The 23,103-nt window shown below is 53.8% G+C and overlaps 1 protein-coding gene across 12 annotated transcripts in view; it reads right to left on the bottom strand.

Annotated features, from left to right (window-relative positions):
* Window positions 1–23,103, bottom strand: part of Ncor2 (nuclear receptor corepressor 2) — a 155,688-nt gene that overhangs the window by 45,218 nt on the left and 87,367 nt on the right. For all 12 annotated transcript variants that reach the window (XM_041649369.1, XM_041649363.1, XM_041649364.1 and 9 more), the window contains 6 exons: window positions 22,518–22,696; window positions 18,991–19,045; window positions 17,030–17,128; window positions 7,190–7,341; window positions 6,016–6,188; window positions 4,193–4,255 (listed from right to left, as the gene is read on the bottom strand). In XM_041649369.1, the coding sequence (XP_041505303.1) occupies window positions 4,193–4,255; window positions 6,016–6,188; window positions 7,190–7,341; window positions 17,030–17,128; window positions 18,991–19,045; window positions 22,518–22,696 (721 nt within the window). The remainder of the gene's footprint in view (window positions 1–4,192; window positions 4,256–6,015; window positions 6,189–7,189; window positions 7,342–17,029; window positions 17,129–18,990; window positions 19,046–22,517; window positions 22,697–23,103) is intronic.

The raw sequence follows: 23,103 nt of genomic DNA, 5'->3' as shown, positions 1-23,103 counted from the left end.
GTCCACTGCTGCCTGTCACGTGCTCATTGTCTGGGTTCCTAACCGTCTCACTTGAGTGCACTGCTCCCGACACAGGGCTATCTGCTCCACTGGTTGCCCTCCCTTCCTTCCTTCATTACTTGGAAAAACAGTAGCCCCAGGGACCAACCGATTTACTCTCCTCACCACTCAGTCTTGCTCGGCAACTCGAGAGCCTGGGTTCCAATCCCAGATGCCCACTTCTCAGCTACGTGATCTTGGGTAACACACTCAACATCTCTGGGCCTCTTTCTTTATCTGCATAACAGCAGCTGCCTCAGAGCAGAAGTGAGATGAAGAGCCTTCCTCCATGGTAAGCTTGCCCTCCACTTGTGGCTCAACAATTGCTTGGCAGGCCATGCCCCTGCATCACACCCCCAGGATACAGTGAGGATTAGCCTGTGCTACAGGTACCCACTCAGACCACATTCATAGGAGGCCGAGCTGAGACTCCACACTGAGTATACCAAGGACTGCACACGTCTGGCTCCTTCCACCTTGGTGGGAAACCTGGAAGGCAGATCTGCCTGCCTCTTTTTAGATAAAGAGCAGATAAACTGAAGCCGAAGTGTGGAGGCCACCAGACCAAGGAGCTGCAGAGGTAAGGGGTGGGGTACAGGCCAATATGCCTAAGGCATCAGGATCTGATACCAAGGCATCAGAAGGTTAACTATTGACTAATTATTCACTATTTTTTGATCAATAAAGTCACATGGATGTGGCTGGGCTGAACAATGCTCCCAATGTAAGTTTTGTATCTACCCAGAAGTTATGCATAGGGAAAAGGGCCTGTGGAAGCAATAGAGCGAACACAGGGCAAGACGGCCGTTCTGATGGGGCGAGCTCACAAGAAGGAAAGCTGTGTTTAGGTGTGGTGACACACTTCAGTAGTAGCACTCAGGAGGCAGGGGTGGGAACTTCTGCAAGTTCAAGGCTTGCCCAGGCTACAAAGAGAGCCAGTCTGGAAGGAGGGAGGGAATCTGGATATATGGAGAGAGGGGTGGCCAGGCCATGAGAGGATGGAGGCCAGTCCTGTGAGGTCATCACCTTAAGTGGGTGCAGAACCTTCCCTGGAGGCCTTAGAAGGAACATGACCCTGCCCCCACTTCGACTTGACACCTCTAGCCCTGAGTAAAGGAGAGAAACAACTCCCATTGTGTTGGAGTCTGCAACTAGTCACAGAGATGAAGAAAGTGAGTGGTCGGAGATCACACAGACAGGAAGTCCAACTGAGTTTGTCTTAGGGCTGAGTTCTTCTGCAGCTGTCCTTCACAGCTGGGCTGCGGAGTCCTCGGTGGCTCTGGGGACACCTGGCTGCTTACCTGCCTGGGTTCCCCCAGGGCTTGGCTCACTGTAGACTCTTACCCCACACTGGGCCAAGGATGGGTGAGTACCATCTGCCTGGGACACAGCTTGGCGGGGGTCATTTTCCTCTTTGAGCTGTCAGCACTCTCTCAGCAGGGTGCTCTGGAACATTCTTAGCCTCTCACCCCCACAGGCAGTGGAAAAGGAGCTACCACGGGCTGTGCGCACCTGCCTCCCCGCCCCCGCCTCCGGAACAGCCATCAGCAGCCACTGTGAGCAGGCATAATTGTCCAGATTGCTGTAATTCACAGCAGCAGCCCGCGCTGGCGCTCACGGCGCTATTTCAAATGTCACTGAGCAGGGCCAGTGCACATGGGCCCCAGGATCACTGGGGACAAGTTCTCGGCCCTCCCTGCAGGCCCTAACCTTGAGACAGCGGCATCAGGGCGCCCCATCCCAGCTGGTGAGTCATCCCACCCTCCTCCCACCTCCTGATCTGCCCTTCCAAAAGGAAGAGAGAGCGAGCAGCCTCCTGGTGTCAGGCAACAACAGCTATGAGCTGATGACAGCATGAGAATATGGAGGGATGTGGGGGAAGGAGGGCACCTCCCCGAGCAACTGCATGGTCAGTATGCTGAGCCCCACATGTGGACAAAAGCAAAGGCGGTCACATGACGTCCACAGCAGCGTGCACAGCCCAAGGCAGGGACAACCCACCACTCTGTCACCAGGTGAGCCCACAGGCAAAGTGTGTGGAGGGGGAAGGGGTGTCACACTCCATGTGGTTCACGTAGCCCTACAGCCTTCATAGTTTTATGAGGAACTCTGAACACAGTGCTAAGTGAGTGCAGCCAGGCGTAAGGACTACAGCGGCAGGAATCATTCCTGTAAGTGTCAGGGCGAAATGACTTCCAGCCACAGACCGGAAGTCCATTAGTGCTGCCTCACCCTTGGACTGATGGGCAGGAGGGACCGATAATTGGTATGGGATTTCCATCTAGGGTGTGGGAAGTTGCAGCACGCCATTGTGGGTCTTTGTAGGTGCGTTTTGTTTCGCTGTTTGTTTGAGACGGGGTCTCGTGGTGCCCATGCTGGCTTCCCACTTGCTACATAACCGAGGGTGACACTGAACTCATGATCTTCCTGCCTCTGCCTCCCAACTGCTGGGATGGCAGGCATGTGCTACCATGCCCAGGTTAACAAACTGCTTTTCAGTGGTCAAGTCTGTTACACATACTTTTCAGAGATTAAACCAAGGGAATCGGACCACTACGTAAAGACTCTTTAGAATTCATACCACAAACCACAACGTAGACATGCACACACAAAAAAACAAAGAACTGGCAACATGGCCCCTCTGGGGTGACTGCATATGCACCCAGCCGGCTAGAGACACTGTCACAGAGTCCCATGAACAGACTCCCACACTGTGCTTTCTGAGCAACGGTCCTGCCCTCAGGCCATGCCCACCTTGGCTAAGAGAGGGTGCAGGCCAGCAAAGATGCATGTCCAAGTGGAGAATCAGGAACACTAAGAGCATCCTCCTGCTCTCAGGCGGTATGGACACTCCTACTGACCCTCAGCAAACCCCACGAGTGAGGAGCTGGGTCTGAGGACCAGGGCCACAGGTGGCGGTGGTAGCGGCTTTGTTAAAGCTCCAGAAGAAAGCAATTGGTTCGCACTGCCCACACCACAGACTGAACACAGCCACCTCGGTCATAGGGCAGGGCCTAGGCAGAGGCAGGGCAGGGGCAGAGCGTGAAGGGTGAGAGGCCTGGGCTGGCTTCTGATCCTCAGTGTATCACTTCTGGATCTATGGGAGACCTTCAGCCTCAGCTCCTTATCCATGATAGGACGCAGGGACAGGAGGGGACAGGAGCGACTTCTCAGAGAGGAGTCAGGGTAAAAGACGGCTGGCAACTAAGGCAGGAGCCAACTGCAGTGCCACACTCAAGTAAGCAGGTAGCTTTGTGTCTCTCAGAATATACAGGGGAAGTAGGGACAGATGCTCACAGCTGCTAGCTCTGGGACCGTCAGTAAAAGTTGCCTATCCTGAGACCCTTAATGCCTGGCTTTCACTCTTGCAGCCGTCCTGGATGGCACTCCTATCTTAGGGATAGGTAAACTGAGGCTCAGAGATAGGTCACCAAGCTGGAAAGTGAAGGCCTCAGCCATGCTGAATGTAGTTTCTGGGAGCTTTCGATAATGTTACCAGGGCCTTAGGGGAATCCTCTCAAAGGCCGGGTTCTAGTGTCAGGGCTCAGAGAGAGGCTGGCGATAGGGGTCTTATTTAGCCAGTAGGGTGGAACCGCGAGGTGACAATCTTGGAGGGTATGATGGCCTAGCCCAGCATGTCACAAGGTCACAAGCAGCTTAACACCAGTTCAGGTGACCCCTTGAATTCAGATGACCCCCCTGAATTTGATGTAGATAATTCCATGACTGTCCCCACGGCTGTAGCCCCACGCACTGCAGAACACATTACTCCAAATATTCAGAGCCCAAACCTGCACCCAGCATGGGAGTCCTTGGGGACCCGTATGAGAGCCACGTGCACACTTGTGTGATGACAAGAAGACCTGAGTGCCACTGGCACTGTGGCCCTGTCTTGACGGCCAGCGAACTGCCACTCCACCAGGACCTAGTTCAACCACTGTCACTGGCGACTCACGCACTCAGCCTGCAGGCTTCTGAGCCGTTATAATTTCAGGTACACCCTGCCCACCACTCACAGAACACACCCAAACTCTAACAGATCCAACTGGGGCTCTTGAGCCCCTGATTCAGGCCAAATGCATCAGTAGTCTTGCATGGCACTCTGGTGCCTGGGACAAACTCAGGCACACAACACAGCATCATGGTACCTTACCTTTCTTGGCTGTCTCCATCTCTTCCTCAGTCCAGCGAGAACTCTCGTTCATCTCCATGGTAGCTGAAAGGGAGAAAGGCAATTGGTGGAAGCCCCATAGATTGCTTTCCCTGCAGTTGGCTCTGAGCCAGCAGAGGCCTAATTCAGCTATCCCTTAACACAGTGCCTAATCCTCACGCTAGGGAGCCAGGTGCTAAGCACATGTAAACCCTACAGTGCACTGTGGAGAGGTGATCTGCTATCCATACTTGTAGACAAGGACACTGAGGTGCCTAGGGACTGGACCACGGCTTCTATCTCCACATGCACTTTGCTAAGAAGGGAGTGGCCCACCTGGGGACGAGGTCACAAGGGTAAGAGAGAGATGATGCGCAGGAACTGCAGGTAGACAGGGGCACCACTGTGCATAGCAGGCCATGTCACGCCTCCTTGGGTGCGACCTTCTTAGTATCTAGAATCTAGATACCCAAAGCCTACTACAACCATGACCATCAAAAATAGCTCCTCAGCATTTGTCCAAGACCCATGAGTGACATCACCATGGCTGGGACTCCGAGTGTGCTGATGACTGTTACAGTCTTCCCAGTTTGTCAGAACACAATGAGGTACCTCAGAAGGGACAGTCAGGCACACATGGGGCAAAGTGGCCTTGTTTGAACTACACACTACTCTCCATCCGCTTACACAGGTGGCCTGCCCAGAGCCCAGCTACGAGTCCCTACTGGCAGAGGAGAGTTGGGAACCCTATACAAACTGAGGGACAGAGAGTCCAGCAAGCAGATCAAGGCAGGAGGGGAATGGATAGGGTTGCCTCATGACAATCTCTCCATTCCTGCTGCTGAGCCCTGCTATCTCACAGACCTCACAGAATTCCGCTTCCAATGGCACCCCCAAGGAAAGATAATTCTGGAGCACTGAGAGATGCCCATGGTTTGTTTTCTACCCTTCAGCTTCATCCTAGCATAGGCCAGGCCCTACAGGACTCTCCTGCAAATGAGGTGTGCCTCTGGAACACTGCTACCCAGTGGCAGCTGACACAGGATCCATGATCAGTGGGGCTGAGATTGAACCCCAATTATATCAGCGATGTGGGTAAGGAACACTGCCCTTATATAATAAATTATATGAACACTGTTCATATAATTTATTAAGTAAAGGCCCAAACCAACTCTCTTGGTTTGTGGAGTGAGGACTTAGCACAGATCCAGGGAGCCCCTAGTAGAATCCGTGAGAAACAAAACAGGGTCTCACTATCATTCCATCTGGGAAGAGACCCAGGAAGCCAAGATGACCTGCAGCAGAGGGTGGACATGCACTGCTGCCCCTGGTGGCTACCCATGGAACTGCAGCTCAGCTCTGTCTATTGGCCCTCTTTTTATCGAGAAGAGGCAGAATTTAAAAGCCCTTCTAGGTCAGAAAGGAGAACCAAGACCCACAAAGAAAGGTACAGGTACCGCCAAGAAACTGTCCTCTTAGCAGGTAAATTCACCCAGCTCATCACCACCCAAGGAAATGGCCACACAGCTCAATCTTCTGATTTAAGACAACAAATGGGGCCCAGGTGGGGGAGGGGTGAATGTTACAGCCTCTTCCGGGTCCTAAATTCTGCCTGTGTCCAGGCTACTGGAATCTCTTATGTTCTTTTTGGGTGTAGCAGTGAGAGAATGAATGCCCCAGGTCACAGTGAGCTCAGCAGGCAAACGCTTAGATCTGAACTCCAACCACAGCGACCCACAGTTCACTCCAACTTCAAGGAATCCTAGCAGGAATCTCCCTGTGTCTCAGCTCTTCCCAGCCTCTCCTAGTCCCCAGGCCCTGCTTACCCAGCTCTGAATTCTGCTGAGGGGCAGCAGCCTCCTCATGGTTGGCCTCGTTGGCCATGGAGCGGGTGATGCGGCCTTTGCGGCGGCCTTGGCTGTTGGCAGTTTTGCGGCCTTTGGAGGTCACAGTCTCTTTCTCATCGTTGTCCTCCCCAGAAGTGTCATCTGTCTTCTCCCTGCAGTCATGGAGGGGAGACCAGCATGGATCAGCTAGGGCTGAAAACCTCAGGACAACTGGAAGAGACCTTTGGGTCTCTCTCAGAGCTGGTGAAAGGGAAGAGGTGATACCGGCCAAAAGGGCACTGTGGGCAGGCAATGCCGTGGGCAGGCAGCCCTCTGGAACACTACCTTAGCATCAGAAGGGCACCGGGAGGCTCTACAGGTCTGGGGAGAGAAGGGCAATTGTTGGGTAGTCAGTCACTTGACTCCACAAATCACCAGTGGGGACTCACTGACACCACACAGGGGGTCTACTCGAGGCCTTTGAGACTCTCTACAGTCTCTTCACTAGCCAGAGGACTTAATTCTGCATCCCTACAGAGCAGTCTGCCAGGGTTCCCAGTACTGCATGCCTGGGGAATAGCAGTCCAGCCCTAGCTCTCTGTGTGTGTGCGTGTGCTGGGGTTGGGGGGTGGGGGGGTGTCACATGACCTGGGCACCCAGCTTCTCAGAAGCAACTGGGGCAGATTTATTGCCTCTGTCACCCATTCATCTTCCTGAAAGACGCTGGCTGGAGCCGTGGAGACAGGGAAGGGGGAGGCACTGATGTGCACAGGCCCATCACAGGCACCTGCGGCCCCTCCACCTTCTCCCCCAGCTTGGAGTTGTCAGGTGCTAATGGGAGTGACTATGGTGGTGGGGGCTGCCAGACGCTTGCATCCCTGTGTCCTCCCGAGGCTCTTCAGCCCACTCTCCCTCTTGGACCTCAGGGGCTTTGGGGAAGAGGCCAGGCTGAGCGCCAAAGTGGCTGTCTGGATTTACGAGTCCAGGAGCAGGGCTCAAATGAGCAATCAGTCTTCTAGGTCTCTGGGGGGCTGCAGAGAGGGCGGGGGATGGAGGGAGCAGGGGCTGAGGCTTCCGGGAGGAGCAGCCTGGGAGAACTGACTAGGGCTCCAAACTGGCGCCAGGCACCGCTCCCCAGGGCCCAGGTGTGAGCGGAGCAGCTGCAGGGCCTTACTTGCTGAGCTCCTCTTTCTCGTTATCCACATCCTGCTTCTCCTCCTCCTTGTCGGTCTCCTTCTCCTTCTCCTTCTCCTCCTTCTCCTCCTGGCTGCTCCGTGCCATCTGCTGCTGCTGCTGCTGTTGCTGTTGCTGTTGCTGCTGCTGCTGCTACAGCCCAGGGAGCAGAGGCAGGAGGGAAAACGGGAGACAGGTGAAGCTGGGGAAGGGAGGGACGGTGAACACAGAGGCCGGGGCAGCTGGGAAACCAGCCAAGTGGGAGAGGCAGGAGTCAGAGGGAAGTGAGAAAAACACCGTGCCCTGACACAGGGGCTCAATTCCTGCCTTCTCCACTAAGCCCAGTGGATTGACACCTGCAGAAAGGCCTGGAGCGGGGACAGTAGGCAGGGTGCAGGCCGGCATGCCGACACAAGGTGTGGAGAGAGAAGGCAGGAAGGCAGTCCTCTTCGCCTCCATTGTTCCTTCCTGGCAGGAAAACACGGCGGTCCACATGGCTCTAGGCCTTATCTTTTGCGGGACTAGGCTACACAGCGGATAGACAGGGACATCGCGGCAATACTTGTACAAAGAGCAAGAGCCTGACTTGTACAGTTATCATGTGCTCTTCAGGCTACACTGTTACTCTGGATCCCCAGAGTCACCCTCCCCACCACCAAGAACCCCATGTTCTCGGAAAGGAGGGGCCAGGGCAGCCATGCATGACTGCTGACTCCTCAGCTGGGCACCAGATGTCTGTCAGCCAGTCCGGGCCCTGCTTTCAGATCCTACCCCTTCAAGAGGCTCAATTCTGGCTGACAGAGCTCCCTGAAGCTGGCACTGAATGGGCTTTTGTCAGTTCAACAGTGTCCCTTTTACATGCGCTCAAGGTGAGTGCCATGGAAACCAGGGGTCTGAACTCAAGGAGATGGAAGGCAGGAGGAATTCCTGTGCCTGGTCTGCACTTCACAGGTGTCCGCACATGGGGCGTGAGCTGTCTCCTACAGGCGTGTGGTACCCAAGCCACTCAGCTGCATCTCCCACTCCTACACACAGGGGCTGTGGTCCACTGTCTTTGGGGGCTAGGGGAGAGCACTGGAACCGAGTCTAGGACCTGGACCTCACTGCCCAGGGTAAGAACCTTAAGAGGTGTTCCTGCAGCCTGGTCTGAGCCCTGTAGATAGGAGTGACAGAAGATTCACTTTTATGCATAACAGTCCCTTGGCCTGAATGAAGCCGTGTGCTTGGCCCCTCTGACCAGCTGCTTGAGGTTGGTGAATCACAGGCTGGTTGGCAGCACCAGCCTAGGGATCTCGGGCTTGCAGTGATCACATGGGCAGCTGTAAGCTGTGGTTCTTGGTGCCCGAAGGCTGCCAGACCCTAACCTCACCAAAATCACCATGATACCTGGCTAGAGGCAGCATCAATATCTGAAATGCCCCAGCTTAGTCAGAAGCAGTGGGGTACACCTGTAACCCCAACACCTGGAAAGTAGAGACAAGAGGATTGCAGCCCAAGCTACATAGTGAGATCCTGTCTCAAAATAAAACCATTCAAACAAAAATAAAATCAATTCCTAGGTTGCTCCAGGGCATTTCCAAGTTGCAGACTGGGACCTTAGACTGACTGGCAAGTTCTCTAATGGCTGGTGAAAGGACTTCAGGCTGAACCCCTAGGTTCCAAGGCACCCAGCTTGGTGTTGCCACTGTGTGAACAAATGGGAATGCCATATGACAATAAAGCTTTATTTACAAAAGCAAGTGAGGGGCCGAGTTTGGCTGTAGGCTGACTCTAGGCTAACCCTGAGGCTCCCTATATTCACCTAGTCCCTTGCAAGCCTACTGCTGGAGTCCTCAGATCAAGAGTGATGGAAAACTTCAGGCTGTTTGTATCCCATGGCAAAAGGAATGCCCCAGGAGACTTCAACCCCAGCTTGGAGATCAAATGCCACCATCCGCCATGACTCCCAAGCTTGCAGTAGTAGCAAGTAACAATTTATCAGTTATAGTCAGGGTAGCCATATATGTCCCCCACCCCCAGATCACAACACTATGGACACCCTGAAAGGCTCCACAGGGAGTTGCAGGTGTCCAGATCTGCTAGAACTCATCTTTTTTTTTTTTTTCAGAAAAATGACAGCTGTAAGGATAGATGCCAGCTGACAACGTGCCTAGGATGAGACTGTGTCCTCATGTCACCTTTGAGCTTCTTGTTCTTCCCAACAACCCTGATATTACACCTGTTCCAAGGATGAGAACAAGACACAGAAGTCAAGCAACCCATCTGAGGTCACAGAGCACTCCCAGCAGAGCCTACAGCCAGACGGGACCTCCAGCACAGCCCCGGGGACTCTGGGTTCCTCCAAGTGGAACTGTGGCACCTACTTTATTCCTATCTCAAACAAACCCTTGTTTACAATGGAACACCAAGGCCCCCAAAGTGTGGAGCCCACCCCTACAGAGCATGCTCTGAAGACAACAAGCCCAGGAGTGAAGTGTTCCGAGGGACAGCAAAGTAAGACCTTCAAGGGGCACATGCAGCCCTGCCTGGCATGTATCCCCAAGACCCCCGTGTGTGAGGAAGTAGGCCTGGTAAGACTCAGCCTCTGCACCGAGTCTTCAGGTTTGTGGTAGCCAAGACCAAAGGAAGGCATTTGGGATGCCCTGGGTTCCATCCCAGCACCAAACTTAAACTTGACAATTCACAGCCATACTGACATACATTCATTCATTCATTCATTCAACAAACACTGTACTACCAAGAACTGACAAACAAAACGCCCCAGCAACTGAGCCCTGACGGCTTCCCTGTGCAGGGAAGGGAACCTGAGGGGTCGGGTCGGGTGGGTGAACAGGAATGGGGCGTGGGACCAGAGCAGAGGAAGTGCACAGCAGCTGGGGATACCCCATCCCTCCCTCCCAGGGATACACAGCAGATGCAGGCTCAGCCATCAGAGGTGTGCTGAAGCCATCTGAGTTTGTGGAATACTGAGGGTCAAGCATGAAGCATGGCCACTTTGTCATTAACGGAAACGTACGCCTTGTGGTTGGTGTGAGACGGGGCGGGGAGGAGTGTTACTGTTTTGTTTTGAAGATAGGGCCTCACTTTGTAGCCATAGTTAGCCTGGAATTAGCCTGGAATTTGCTTTGTAGACCAGACTAGCCTCAAATTCAGAGACAGCCTGCTTCTCCCTCCCCAGGTGCTAGGCTAAAGGTGTGTGCCACACCAGGTCAGAGGTCAGCGTTTAAACAGGCATGTGGCCACCGTGGGCCAGCCGGCCTAGGACTGTCAGGTTCCCAGCACTAACTGTTCACACTCTCCCGAGCTATCTGCTGGGACACACTTTCACCCGGGCTAGCCGAGTGCTGGAGCCGTGTGCTGCATCCCCAGCCCTAAAGGTCCCATTTTAAATCAACTGGGGGCTGGGGTGGGACCTGGTGGGCGTGCTGGCTGGTTTGGCACAAGCTTGAGTCACTTAGGAAGAGGGGATCTCAATTGAGAACATTAGAATGGCTTGTGGTGCATTTTCTTGATGACAATGTAGGAGGACCTAGGTCACTGTGGGCAGTGCCGCTCCAGGATAGTGGTCCTGGATGCTATAAAAAAGCAGGCTGAACAAGCCAGGGAGAGCAAGCCAGTAAGCAGTAGTCCTCCATGGCCTCTGCTTCAGTTCCTGCCTCCAGGTTCCTATCTTGAGTTTCTGTGCGGTTGAACTGTAAAGCTGAAATAAATCTGTTTCTACCAAAGTTGCTTTTGGTCATGGTGTTTATTACAGCGCCAGAAATCCTTACTGGGACAGTGGGCAAAGAAAGGCGCTTGCTGTGTAAGCATAAGGACCTGAGTTCAGATCCCAGTACCAACATCAAAAGCTGCACATAGCTGTGTGCACCTTTAACCCTAGTGCTAGCGGGGAGGGAACGACACAGATGACTGGGGTTTGCTAAGTGGAGACCCTGACCCACGGAAATGGAACAGAATAACAGACGGTACACCTGTCATTCTGCACGTGTGCACACACACATGTGCGTACATACGTGTATGTACACACGTACACACACACACTTCTAAGCAGCCCTGCTACCAAAATAAAATCTAACCTGGGACATCCATTTTCTGGGTCTACCTCCATACAGTAGCTTGCTCCCATTCCCCTCTTGCCTTCAGAAGAGGTCACTAGGAGTCCCTTCCTGGGGTCTTTGCACTCACTGTGCCCTTTGCCAGGCCAGTTCCTTCTTATTGCTCAAGTCTGGCCTCATGTGCCTTCTAGAGAAGCCCTTGGGGCCAGATCCCTGAAAGCTACCCTTGCTCACGTGGGCCCAGGACTTGAACAGTCTTCCACACCACCTCAAGCTGACGTCCAGAGACCTCATGTGTCCCGCTCAGAGTCACCTCATCAAAACAGACCCAAACATGCAGGGCCTTCCCCGGTGGGCGACTCCCAGTGCTACCAATCTGGTATGCAGTAACTAGCTCTTAGAAGCATCAGGGTCATGTCTGTCCGAGAGATGGATCGTGTCCAAGCAGCACCCACACTCCCACCTCCAACGTGGTCAGTTTGGGTAGTGGGAAGAGCTGAGTCTTCTGTGTTGTGAAGGTCCTGGCCCAGGCAAAGGTCTTGAACCTTTATCATTTCCCACAGAAGTGACCCAGCTTGCTCTACCCACAGGGCACAGCCTCTCCAGCCTCCTGGGCTCCCCAAATGCCAGCCCTGAGCAGATTCCCCTCTTGGCAGGGAGCTGGGCAAGAAATCAGGGATGTCTGCTCAGCTGGGCCTAAACTGGCACAGATCTGCCTTGCCCAGAACACACTCAATGAAGCAGCTACCCAGCCTGCCACAGGCCCTAGGCTGGAGGCCTTTTACTAAGGTCTGCGACACAAGCACATTCCCAACCAAATGGCCTAGCCAGGGCACCGTGGTTCGGTCTGACCCATAGGCCCTGGTCATCAATTCCTGGTGACCTCACAGGCAAGGGGCAGCTAGCTGGTCCTCAAAGAGTGATACCATACACTGGCCAGCCTGTCTGGTGCTGCCCTGGAATAGCCTGCTGGTCATACTGTTCCTGGCCAGGCAACCTGGGCCCTGCCTGGGAACAAGGTCAGCTGCCCCTTGGCAAGCAACCAGAAAAAAGTGTGTGGGTGGGGAGGAAAGGTGGATGGAGAGGTGATATGGGGACAAAGAGGAGGTGACACAGGGTCAGAAAGACAAGGATAGACAGGAAGGCAGACAGAGAGCAGGAAACAGGGCCAGACAGAAAGGGAAAAGATGAGAGCCCAGAGCGGAAGCCATGCACAGAGGCAGAGAGTGAGTAGCATGTGTGGCCAAGGCCGGGAGGAACACAGTGTGACAGAGGTTGAGAGGGGCAATCGACAGAACAACATGAGCCAGGATGTGAGGGTTGACATCAGTGAGGATCAAGAGCCTCTGCCACCAATGTCCCCCTCACTCAAGAGGGGCTGGCCTAGAAGTCAGGAGTCCAGGACAGACTTTTCCTAACTGGAGAAAACCGCCCCAGAAGATCTAGCTAGTCTACCCTTGGGGACACGCCTGCTCAGTCACAGGTCCCTCACAACATCTGCAGGCTCCAGGTTTAGGATAAAGAGACCACAGTGGTTGTGACAGTACAGCTGTGACTCTCCTCGGCAGATCTGGGCAAGGGACCAGGAGTGGCCATCAGACCGCTGCCCAGTCAATGGGGCAGCTCAGGGAAGGTGCCAGAGAATGGTCCGAAGAATGAGTGAGGAGGTCACTGTCCCCAGACTCTACTCCTGAGCCTTCCTCACCCTGGGCAGAGGCCAGAGAAGCTTCTGGAATGGGAGCCACCTTGTTAGCTAAGCAGTAAGGTGAGCCTGCCACTCCAAATGGCTAGCTACATTCCTCGCCCACGGGAAGCTGAGGTCAAGGAAAGCCTCACTCTCTCGGCCAGAATAAAGGCAAGCACTGCCTGGGTGGGCTGAGAACTGAAGGTCACTGGTGGTCACTGCTGGTATCCAATGGCTTCCGTGAGGACTTTATTATAACCTATAGGTTTTGTTTGTTTGCTTGGGTTGTTTTTGCTGTTTGTTTGGGGGTTTTTTTGCTGTTTTTGGTTTTGGTTTTTAGAGACAGGATTTTTCTCTCTGTAGCTTTAGAGACTGTCCTGAAACTTGCTCTGTAGACCAGGCTGGCCTCAAATTCACAGAAACCCACCTACCTGCCTCTGCCTCCCAAGTGCTGGGATTAAGGGAATGCACCACCACCGCCCGGCTACCACTATGTTTTTTAAGTGTGACCACTGAACAAGTACTGACACAGGGCCGGTGGGATCCAGACAGGGAAGGGCTGGCTCTCAGGTTCAGGTCAGCAGAGATGCCTGAGGGCAGGTAGAGGACACTAACAAGGTAAATACCTCCTCTTGACCTGGCCACACAGCCCTGCAGGGAAGTGCTTGTTACCCTGTCCTTAGCCATCTCAGCCCGTGTACAGACACTACAGAAAGGGTCCTAAGGGTACCTGAGGCTCTCTGTTTGGGTGCTAGTTCCTAGGGGTGAGGTTCTCAGAGTCACTAACAGCAAGTTCTGAAGAACCAGAGAGCTTTGGCTTGGACAAGCTGGCCACCAAAGTAGGGAGTAAATCTGAGAATCCACTCTCCACAGACATCCATCCCAGTGTGTTCAGAGGGGTATGGGTGCTAGATACCCAGGTGTCCCCAGGTCACTTTTCTGTTCTGTTCCTCTCTTGGCTCAATCCCACCAAGGCAGAGATGGAAAGAGCATGTGGGGAGGGGGAGGGGATCATGGGACACCTGTGTGGGCTAGGAAAGACAGCTAGTGCAGGAAATGTCACTTCTCCAAGGTGGTATGCAGGATGTGGAGCGTGGAGAGGGGGAGGACCACTGGCACCTTAGCCATCTGGGAAGTCCCACCTGGTGTCTTATCTACCTTGAAGCTCTTCCCTGGAGAATCTGAGAGATGGAATTGCTTGCTGGAATCCCAGTGTGTTCCTGAACACATGGACTCCCCTAGAATGGTAGTTCTCAAAGCCTAGCATCATACAGTAAGCATTTAGTACATGCCCTGATGAGCACACACATCTGTGTACCAATCAGCCACCTCCTGGGAGCCCTCTGCATGGCACTGCTGTGCTGAGACGCAGAATGGCCACTTGTGGTGTCCCTAAGCAACAGTGTGGCTTGAAGTCACAGGAACCACACCAGGACCACAGCATCTACAAACAGGGGCCGCCCCAGCCAACGGATGTGCAGAGATGAGGAACAGTGTGATGGGGGAGACCAAGATGGCAAAGAAATGGACAGAGAGAGATAGCTTAGCAGCTCCTGGAGGCACCAGAGGGAACAGGGACCAAAGAGCAGATGGAGACAGAAGCAGCCGCAGCACAGGCACACTGGGCGGGGCCACCCTCAGGTGGGAGCAGGTGTCTGCCCTCAGCTGTTTCAGGGCATATCACCACAGCAAAGAGCCCAGTTAACACAGTCCCTAGAGTTCACAGCTCAGCAGTAGAACTTAACATGATGCATTAGCCGTGTTCCCTATTCTTTCCATTGTCACTATAGCTATGACACCTCTCACCATCATGGTCATCATCATCACCATCACCACCATCACCAAAACCAGCATCATCACTGTGGTGGCTTAAATGAAATGTTCCCCATACTCTCAAGCATTTGAACACTTGGGTCCCGAGTTGGCAGCACTGTTTAGGGAGGCATGGGAGGTGTGGCCTTATGAGAGGAAGTGTGTCACCAGCTTTGAGGTTTAAAAGTCACCCGCTGCCCCTGGTTTGTTCTCTCTGCTTGGTGCTTGTGGTTCGAGATGTGAGGCCTTGGCTTCCTGCTCCTATCACCATGCCTGCAATTTGCTGCCACACCTCTCTGCCATGATGGACTCTTAACCCTCTAGAACGGTAAGCCCAAGCAAACGTGTTCTTCTGTAAGCTGCCTTGGCAATGGTATTTTTATCATAGCTACAGAAAAGACAATCACCGCCATCACCATCATCACCAACACCATCATCAACCACTATGATCACCAGCGTTATCACCAAAGCCATCACCTCCAGCAGCAGCAGCAGCAGCAGCAGCAGCACTACCACCACGGCAGGCAGCAGCACCCCTCTACTTTCTACGGCTAGGAATGGAGATTTAAACAGGGTCCCATGTCTCCATAGACCCAAAGCCTCCCAACCTCACCACGCCTTCTACTTGATAGCTAACTGACCTTTTGTCTATTAGTCTAGAACATTCCTGGACACAGCAGCAAGACCTACAGCATACCCACTGCTCTGTGCCACACAGCTGTGGAGTCACACATCTGTCAGAAGTATGAGTAGGTCAGCCCACTGTGGGAACATAAAATGAGCTGGAAATCCACAGCCACAGACCAAGTCCTGGGTGTTTCACTGAATGTGCACACACGAGTGTGTTTGTATCTGTGTGCTCATATACATGGAAGCCAGATGAAAACCTCAGGTTGCTCAAGAACTGTCCACCTTGTATTTGAGACTGGGTCTCTCTTTAGGACCTGCAGCTTGTTGATTAGATAGGTGGGCTGGGCCAGCGAGTCATGGGTCCCTGTCTCTACCTCTCTTCCACTAGAAGCATTACAAGCATGTGCTACAGTACCCAGCTTTTGGTGTGAATTCTAAGGACGAAACCCAGCTCTGACGCTTACACGGCAGGGACTTTGCCAGCTAGCCAGGCACTCTTTCTGGGGTGTTTCACTTTACCGACTCGCCAGGCACTCTCTTTCTGGTGCGTTTCACTTGTCTCAGCAGACTGGCCTCCCAAACTGTACTCTGCTTGAGTGAACTGGAAAGCACCTGTTTTGTGGGGCAGCAGCCCCTACTCTTGATGGTCTGTCCAGCCCAATATGCCAGGGGATCTGGCCTGGGAGAGGAAGATGGCCAGCATACAGTATCTCTCCACCTCCCAAACACCACAGCCACAGAATCCCTGGCCATTGTGTACCAGGGACCCATGCATTGCCTGTATTTACTTAACATCTTCCAGAGGTCAGCCAGTTTTTACTAAAGGTGGACAGTGACGTAGGCTATGCAGTAACGGCTGTGTGCCAATAAAGCTTTATTTACACAGAAGCAGCGAGCAGAAACTGCAAGCTGCTGGCACTCTAGGCTCACTCGAGACACCAAGGCATGAAATGGGCATGGTGACAACTAGGTAGTTCTCCCCTCAAATATCCATTAGTGAAGAGGCAGAGTTATGAATGTTTGGTGGTTCACCCCATTGTCCTGGGCAGTCTGAAAATGTGCTCCCCACCTTAGAAACTTTTGCGTGCATGGGTCTCTTTTCTGCACGTATATCTCAGTACCATATATATATACCTGATATTCATGGAGACCAGAAAAAAAAAAAATGAACTCCTGGGACAGATGCTGTGAGCTACCATGTGGGTCCTCTCTAAGAGCAACCAGTGCCTGTCTGCCTGCCTTCCTTCCTTTCTTCCTTCCTTCCTTCTTAACAAGATGTATCTGTGTGATCTTTGCTGCCCTGGAGCTCTGTAGACCAGGTGGCCTCAAATTCATAGAAACCCGCCTTCCTCCCAAGTGTTAGGATTAAAGGCATGCACCACCACGCCAGGCTGTAGTCAGTGTTCTTAACTGCTGAATCATTTGTCCAATCCTGAAATGTGGCCTTTTAGCCGTAAGGACTATGGACGGGATAAGCCATGTGCCAGGGATGACCCAGCTAAGACAGAAGCAGCAGTTTGTTCCCCAAATGCACTGCCAATATCTCTCTTCAAGTCAGATGCCACAGAGGGAACCCTAACAGTATATGGTTTCAATCATGAGGGATCCTACAGCGCAGCGGCCCAGGCCCCAAAGTCAAGCAAACCAGATCATCTCTTACCTGACTCTTGCCTCGGCGCCGGTAACTCCGCCTCACCAAACTCTTGTAGTTTTCATTCTTCTTGGTCAGGTAGTAATAAAGAACACACTCGGCTACTGTCTGTGGGACAGAGAGAAGACTCTGAGGAGCACGCAGGGTGAAAGGATTCAGAATAGGAGCCAGGCGTCAAAAGCCCGAGTTCAAATCCTAGTTCCTCCAATGACAAGCTGGGTGACCCTGGCCAGTCTCACCAGCTTGTGTGTGATGAGCACACTGATCATGCTACTATCGTCGGTTACTCTGAATGAGAAACACACAGGACAGAGCCCGGCATGGAGAGACGGTAGAGAGTTATGGGTTATCAACATAGGTCCTGTCCTTGCAGCTGTAACAGGGCTGGCATCACAATAGCCCAGCTCCCATGAAGGCCTCAGGCACATACAGCTCCACAAACCCAGCCTTTGCCACACATGGCCCTGTGCTTACTCTCCAACACATGGAGTCCAGAACAACCTCCCCCAGAACTTAGGCATCAGAGACAAGAAGCGAAAATAGATGTGTGTAGTGGCAGTTGTGCCTGAGATGTCCATTCCTATATCAAAACAAAGACCACGAGGACTGTGGGGTGGGACAGACCCCAGCTGCCTATACATCAGGTCACCCCTGGAATGAGCCATGCACAGACACTGTGCCCCCAGGGTCCCCCAAGCCAACTCTTGCCCACACCCATGGCCCAGCAGAGAAACTGCCCTTCAGCCCAGGCTAAACTTCCTCCTGGTCTGACCTGGATGTCAACCGCATTGGCTGTCACACTGCCTGGACCTACTGGGCATTAGCAGGAACCTTGTGTCCTAGAGGCTCAGGCCAGCCTCATCTAGGCCCTCTGAGTGCCTCTTCCCCTCAGAGTCCCATCCTCTTCCCTCCCCCGCAGCCTTGCTCAACCTCCAATTTTGAGCCACCCTGACTCTATGGAGCCCTAGCCTTAACCTAGGACTGTTGGGTCGCCCACACGCAGCAGGACACGTCACCAGCCAGGTAGGTCATTTATAGGGCTGATTTCCAACACTGGTTCTTCAGGTACTGGATCCCAAAGGGTCCTAGAATATAACACCCCCACGGCAGATGTCAGGAATGGTCATTGCCTTTGAAAATGGCTGTCTGGATCCCATGTCCCACCTCCCACCAGCTGCCAGCAGACCTGGGACTCGGGCCAAGGGGCCAGCCAGGGTGGCTGGTGGGCATCCCACTGCTGAGGGACTAGACACATAAACTATGGCCCTCAAGGGTTGGCCATGGTAGTCTAAGGTGCTGGGCCTACAGAAGCAACTCCAGCACAGAGCCAATGCTGCTACGTGCCCACGCTAAGGGCTGTCCATGTGCCATCAGCCAGCCTAGTGTTTAAGTGAAGGCCACATAACTGCCCTCGGGTGACAGTTGTCAATGTGACTCCTTGTCAACAGGAGGCAGAGCTAGAACAGAGTGCTCGAGGCTCAGGTTTGGGGGACAGGTGGGGTTCAAACATCAATCTGTAAGAATGTTTATTCAGAATGATAGAGACACTTTAGCCACACACTGGAAGTATCTGGACTGTTAGGAAGCCCACAATACTCATGGACTCAGAAGGTCATTCTGGAAACACAGTCCTGGATGCAGGCCATACCTGGCCACAAGGCCTCAGCTGGAACGTGGCAAAACTCTCTAAACTGGCGCCTATCCCTGTGTACTGGGCAAATGGCTGTGTGATGCCAGTCTCCACAGCTTTGCCGCCTGGGACTGAAGCCCGAGGCTCCTCCCCATCCCGGGTGGGGCCTGCATGGCTTTTCCCCCTGAAGAAGGAGGCGGAGGCAAGAAAAAAGATGGAGCTGGCCAGGGAGACAGAGGAGGAGCATGCACTCCACCCAGGGCAGATACCGGCCCTGGGGAATGGATGACGAGCTGGCTTAGTACCCAGCACTGCCAGCCAGGAATGGACGGACACTCACCTTTCTCTCCAGGAATGAGGCGATCAGGCCAAAGTTCTTGGGGTGCTGCATGAACCTGGGGGGCAGGGGAAGGGGGAAAAGAGACAGGCATTGAGGCTAGGCGAGGCTGAGGGAGGTCCCGCAAGACAACCAAGAGCTGAAAGTGCCCGGGCGCCTGCCACCCCAGCCTGGCTTGGCGGGGCGCCGCCCCGCTAGCAGATCTTCAGGGCGTGGGAAGGGCTGTGGGGCAGGGACCAGGGGCCAGGGCGTTCCTCTGAGTGACTCACTGGCTGTAATGCCTTTGAAAATACATTTGTTTGTCTTGCCGCAGGCTTCCAGGAAAAATGAGGACACGGCATTCAGCTTGCCAGTGGGGTCCCCCCCCCAGACCTGCTTTTGTGTCTTTCCCCAGCTGGGTCTGAGAAGCTGGGCCTAGCTCAGCCCGGCCTAACTCAGCCTACGCCAAGCCTGCCTGAATGAGGCCAGGCCAGCCAGGCGATAAGGCCTCCGGAGTGCTGGAGCAGAGCCTCGGATGCCCAGGAAAAGCCAAAAGTGGCTAGAGCCGCAGGGGGTGGCGGGAACTGGCGCCAAGCCACCAGCTTCCTGTGAAGACTGAACATTACTGGGAAAGCCAGCCAGCTGAAATGTCAGGGCCAGGCAGCCGTGGGGGTAGGGACAGGGTCAAGGCCCGCTCACACCCCAGGGGTGCTGAGTGGCGTCACTGGGCCTGTCCTCTAGTCTCCAACAACTTGCCACCACCCCGGTATCTCCTGGGGCAGAAATGGCTGCCAGCAGTACCGGGCTAGTTCTCACCAGAGCCTAGCCTGTGTTGGGCTGCCCCGCCTGGCCTCCAGGTGGCTGGGCACCAGGCCAGAGGCCTCTCCCGCTCCCCCCCGCCAGACACTGGGGAATCCGGAAGGGCTTCTTAGCTCTTCCCAAGGAAGCCATGGTAGCAGGGCGGCAGGATGGCGGGCTACCCTGCCAGGGCTCCGCCCACCCAGGTGGCAGGCAAGCCTGGGGCACCTACCACTCTTGCCCTGCCCCTATACCTTCTATAGGGTTTCCTCTGGCAGTAATAGGTCCCAGGACACCAGGAACCAAACGTAAGACACTTTAGGGCACGTATCCCTCTCCCCGTCATCAGTTCACTGGTGACAGGTTAGAGTCAGGATTGATGACACAATCTGCAACCCAGCAACTCAAGTGGCTGAGGCAGGTGGACAACCAGACTGGGGTAAAGTGAGTTCCAAACCAAACAGGGCAATTTAGTTAAGACCTCATCTCCAAAGTATAAAAGAAAAAATTAAGCCATGAGGCTCAGAGGTCCTCAGAGGTGGGCATACATGAGGTCCTGGGTCCAGCCTGGCACTGGGCACATCATGCCACTGCCGAGGGGGCATTTGTGGGGTTCTACTAATCACAGGTTAATAAGGCACCAAAAGGAAGTCAACCGTAGCAGCACATGCCTAGATTACCAGTACTATGGGCTGAGGCAATAAGTTTCAGAGTTCAAAGCCAGCCTGCGCTGCATAAAGGCAGGCCATAGTGGCTCATGTTGTGATCCCAGCATTCAGGAGGCCGAGGCAGGAGGGTCGAGACCAGTGAGTCTGAAGCCAGTCTGAGCTATGAGACTCTGTCTTAAAAACAAAGCAACAACCACCGAAAAACAACAACCAGACAACAAAAGTTCTACACATACATTAAGCACACAGAGACCATCTGGGCTTATGAAAACCATATTTGGTATGCCCGTGTGACTATCCCCCAAATAACACCTGAGTAACGACTGTTCACGTGGACTTAGATTACATCTGTTGTTGTGACCAACCCTGAAATAAGAATGGGGACACACAGGTCTTAGGCAAATCATAAGCGACAATAAGGGACAGGGTGTCCAGAGTTTTTTGTGTTGGGTCAGAAGTAGCAGCCAGCAATACCAGGTCGGTTCCCACCAAAGCCCGGCCTCTGTTGGGCTGCCCTGACATGGAACCCTCACGGGCACTAAGAGAGCACTATATGGCCATGCCCATTTTACACAGGAGGAAACTGAGGCTGGACGGAGACTGCCTTGTGCAGGGTCAAGCTGCTGTTAAGCGGTAGAGCATCTGTCATCAGCACCTTGGCAGGTGAGGCCTCCACAAAGGCCAGGACCCTCCAAAGACCCACTTAGTATGGCGGCGTCCTGCACAGACAGAAGATAGATCCAAAGTAGATACCGGCTATGGAGGATCAGAGTAAATCACTATACCTGAAGAGGAATGGTTCAGCCACACAAACACCCACACAGTGCTCATCCACTAAAATAGCAAGCCCACCAAGGGACCTGGACACACAGGGCCTCAGTCACCTCAGGACCCAGGACTGTCCTCTGGCCACTGTCCTGGGGTCACATCATACACCAGACAGAGAACAGGAGTTCCAGACACAAGACACAAAGAGACCAAGGACTAGATGCCCGCGGGAGCAGCTCCTCGAGGTACATCCCCTGCTGACCTGTACTAGGGATAGGAGACCTACTCTATCAGCCCTCTGAGAATGTTTTGTGTTCTCGTGGCCAAATGCCACTCTGCAGCCACTCTCAAGCCCTGTGCAGCCAACAAGAATGATCTGGAGTGGGGCAGCCTATTGTTGTACAGCGCCCTTCATAGGGCAGGTACAGTCTGACCCTAGACAATGGCTCCCGAGCAGGCATAAAGACAAAGGCCTCTCTGGAGGGAAAGCAGGTCAGCCACTCCGCTCAATGAATGCCCGCTGCACAAGAACCTCGCTCCCAACAGGCCCTCCTGAGCAACATGCGGGCCTCCGTCCCCACTTTACTTTCTCCTTTCCTGCCTCCCGTCCTGGTCCTCTCTGAGGAGGGCTTTCTGCCTCTGGTGGAGGGTTTAGGACTCTGTTTCAAATGAGATCCACCACCCCTTCCAAGGCCCCCGAAGCATGTCTCTTTCTGCCTAGAGACCACCCCTCGGGTCCTCGCCCTGGGCTGAACTGGTCTTCCTCTACCCAGCAGCTCCACACTCATCCCCCTGAAACTGTTACCCAGAAACCTCCTGATGTTCCTTTTTTTCCCCATTTCTGAGACAAGATTTTTCTGCATAGCCCTGGCTGCCCTGGAACTTGCTTTGTAGACCAGGCTGGCCTCTAACTCAGAGATCTACCTGCCTCTGTGTTCCTAGTGTCAGGATTAAAGGTGTGGCCACCACACCCAGCTGAGCTTCATCTCCTACCACCCCTGGTTCCTGCCCTGGATTATCACAGTCTGTCCATTCCAGCTGGACAGCTGCAACCTGCCTCTGCCATGCAGCTCTGTGCCCGTGAGGTGTTGTCACCTCTCTGCGCCTATGTGGGGGGAATTGCCTGACTCAAGGCTGTGGAGAAGGAAGAGGAGACAAGGACGTAGTTCCCATGGAGATGGAAGCAGAGATAAGAGTCTAAGGACCCCAGGGTACCACCGGAGCAGGGAGAGTTCCGGACAGACTGTCCCTATGGCTAGGGTGTGAGGACAGAGAAGACGCAGGCAAGGCTCCCAGGCAGCCAAGGAGGGCACTCACTTCTCACGGAAAGTGTCCCTCTCCTGCTCACTCCACATGTTGGTAACCTGGCGGTCCTTGTACACCTTCATGGGGTCGTCCATGAGGCCATTCATGTTGATGAACTTGATCCTCTGCTGGTCTGCATCGTATAACATGGGCGGGATCACTGCCAGCTGACGCATCTGCTTCTCCAGGTTCTGCAGCAGAGCAGAGGGTGGGGTCAGAGGGCAAGTGAAGGACCTAGCAGGTAAGGAGTGAGCATCCTGGGCCTTGGACATTGCTGGGGTGGGGAATGAATTAAGAGCCAGCAGTGGCTGGTGCTGGTGAGGATTTAGAGGCATGGGATGGCAGGAAGGCAGAGCTATAAATTCAGTACAGAATATGAGGCCTCATCTGCAGCAGCAGAACCCATGAAACTCGGGGCCACGAAGGCAGTGTAATAAAACACTGTGAGGGCAGGGACGGGGTACGGCCCAGCCCGGCTCCATGCACTCACGGGGTGGCACATGTCTGGTTCAGAGCCAGGAATCCAGGGCACAGTACAGGCATGCAGAGAGCCTAGCCACCTACCTGCCAAGTACTCACAACCAGCATCCCCTGGGGA

Source organism: Microtus oregoni, unplaced genomic scaffold (assembly GCF_018167655.1).
Source record: "Microtus oregoni isolate MIOR12 unplaced genomic scaffold, Mior012 000003F_ref0000135, whole genome shotgun sequence".
Taxonomy (NCBI): Eukaryota; Metazoa; Chordata; class Mammalia; order Rodentia; family Cricetidae; genus Microtus; species Microtus oregoni.
Note: the sequence above shows the minus strand (reverse complement) of the source record. Positions and strands in the feature narration are given on the sequence as shown.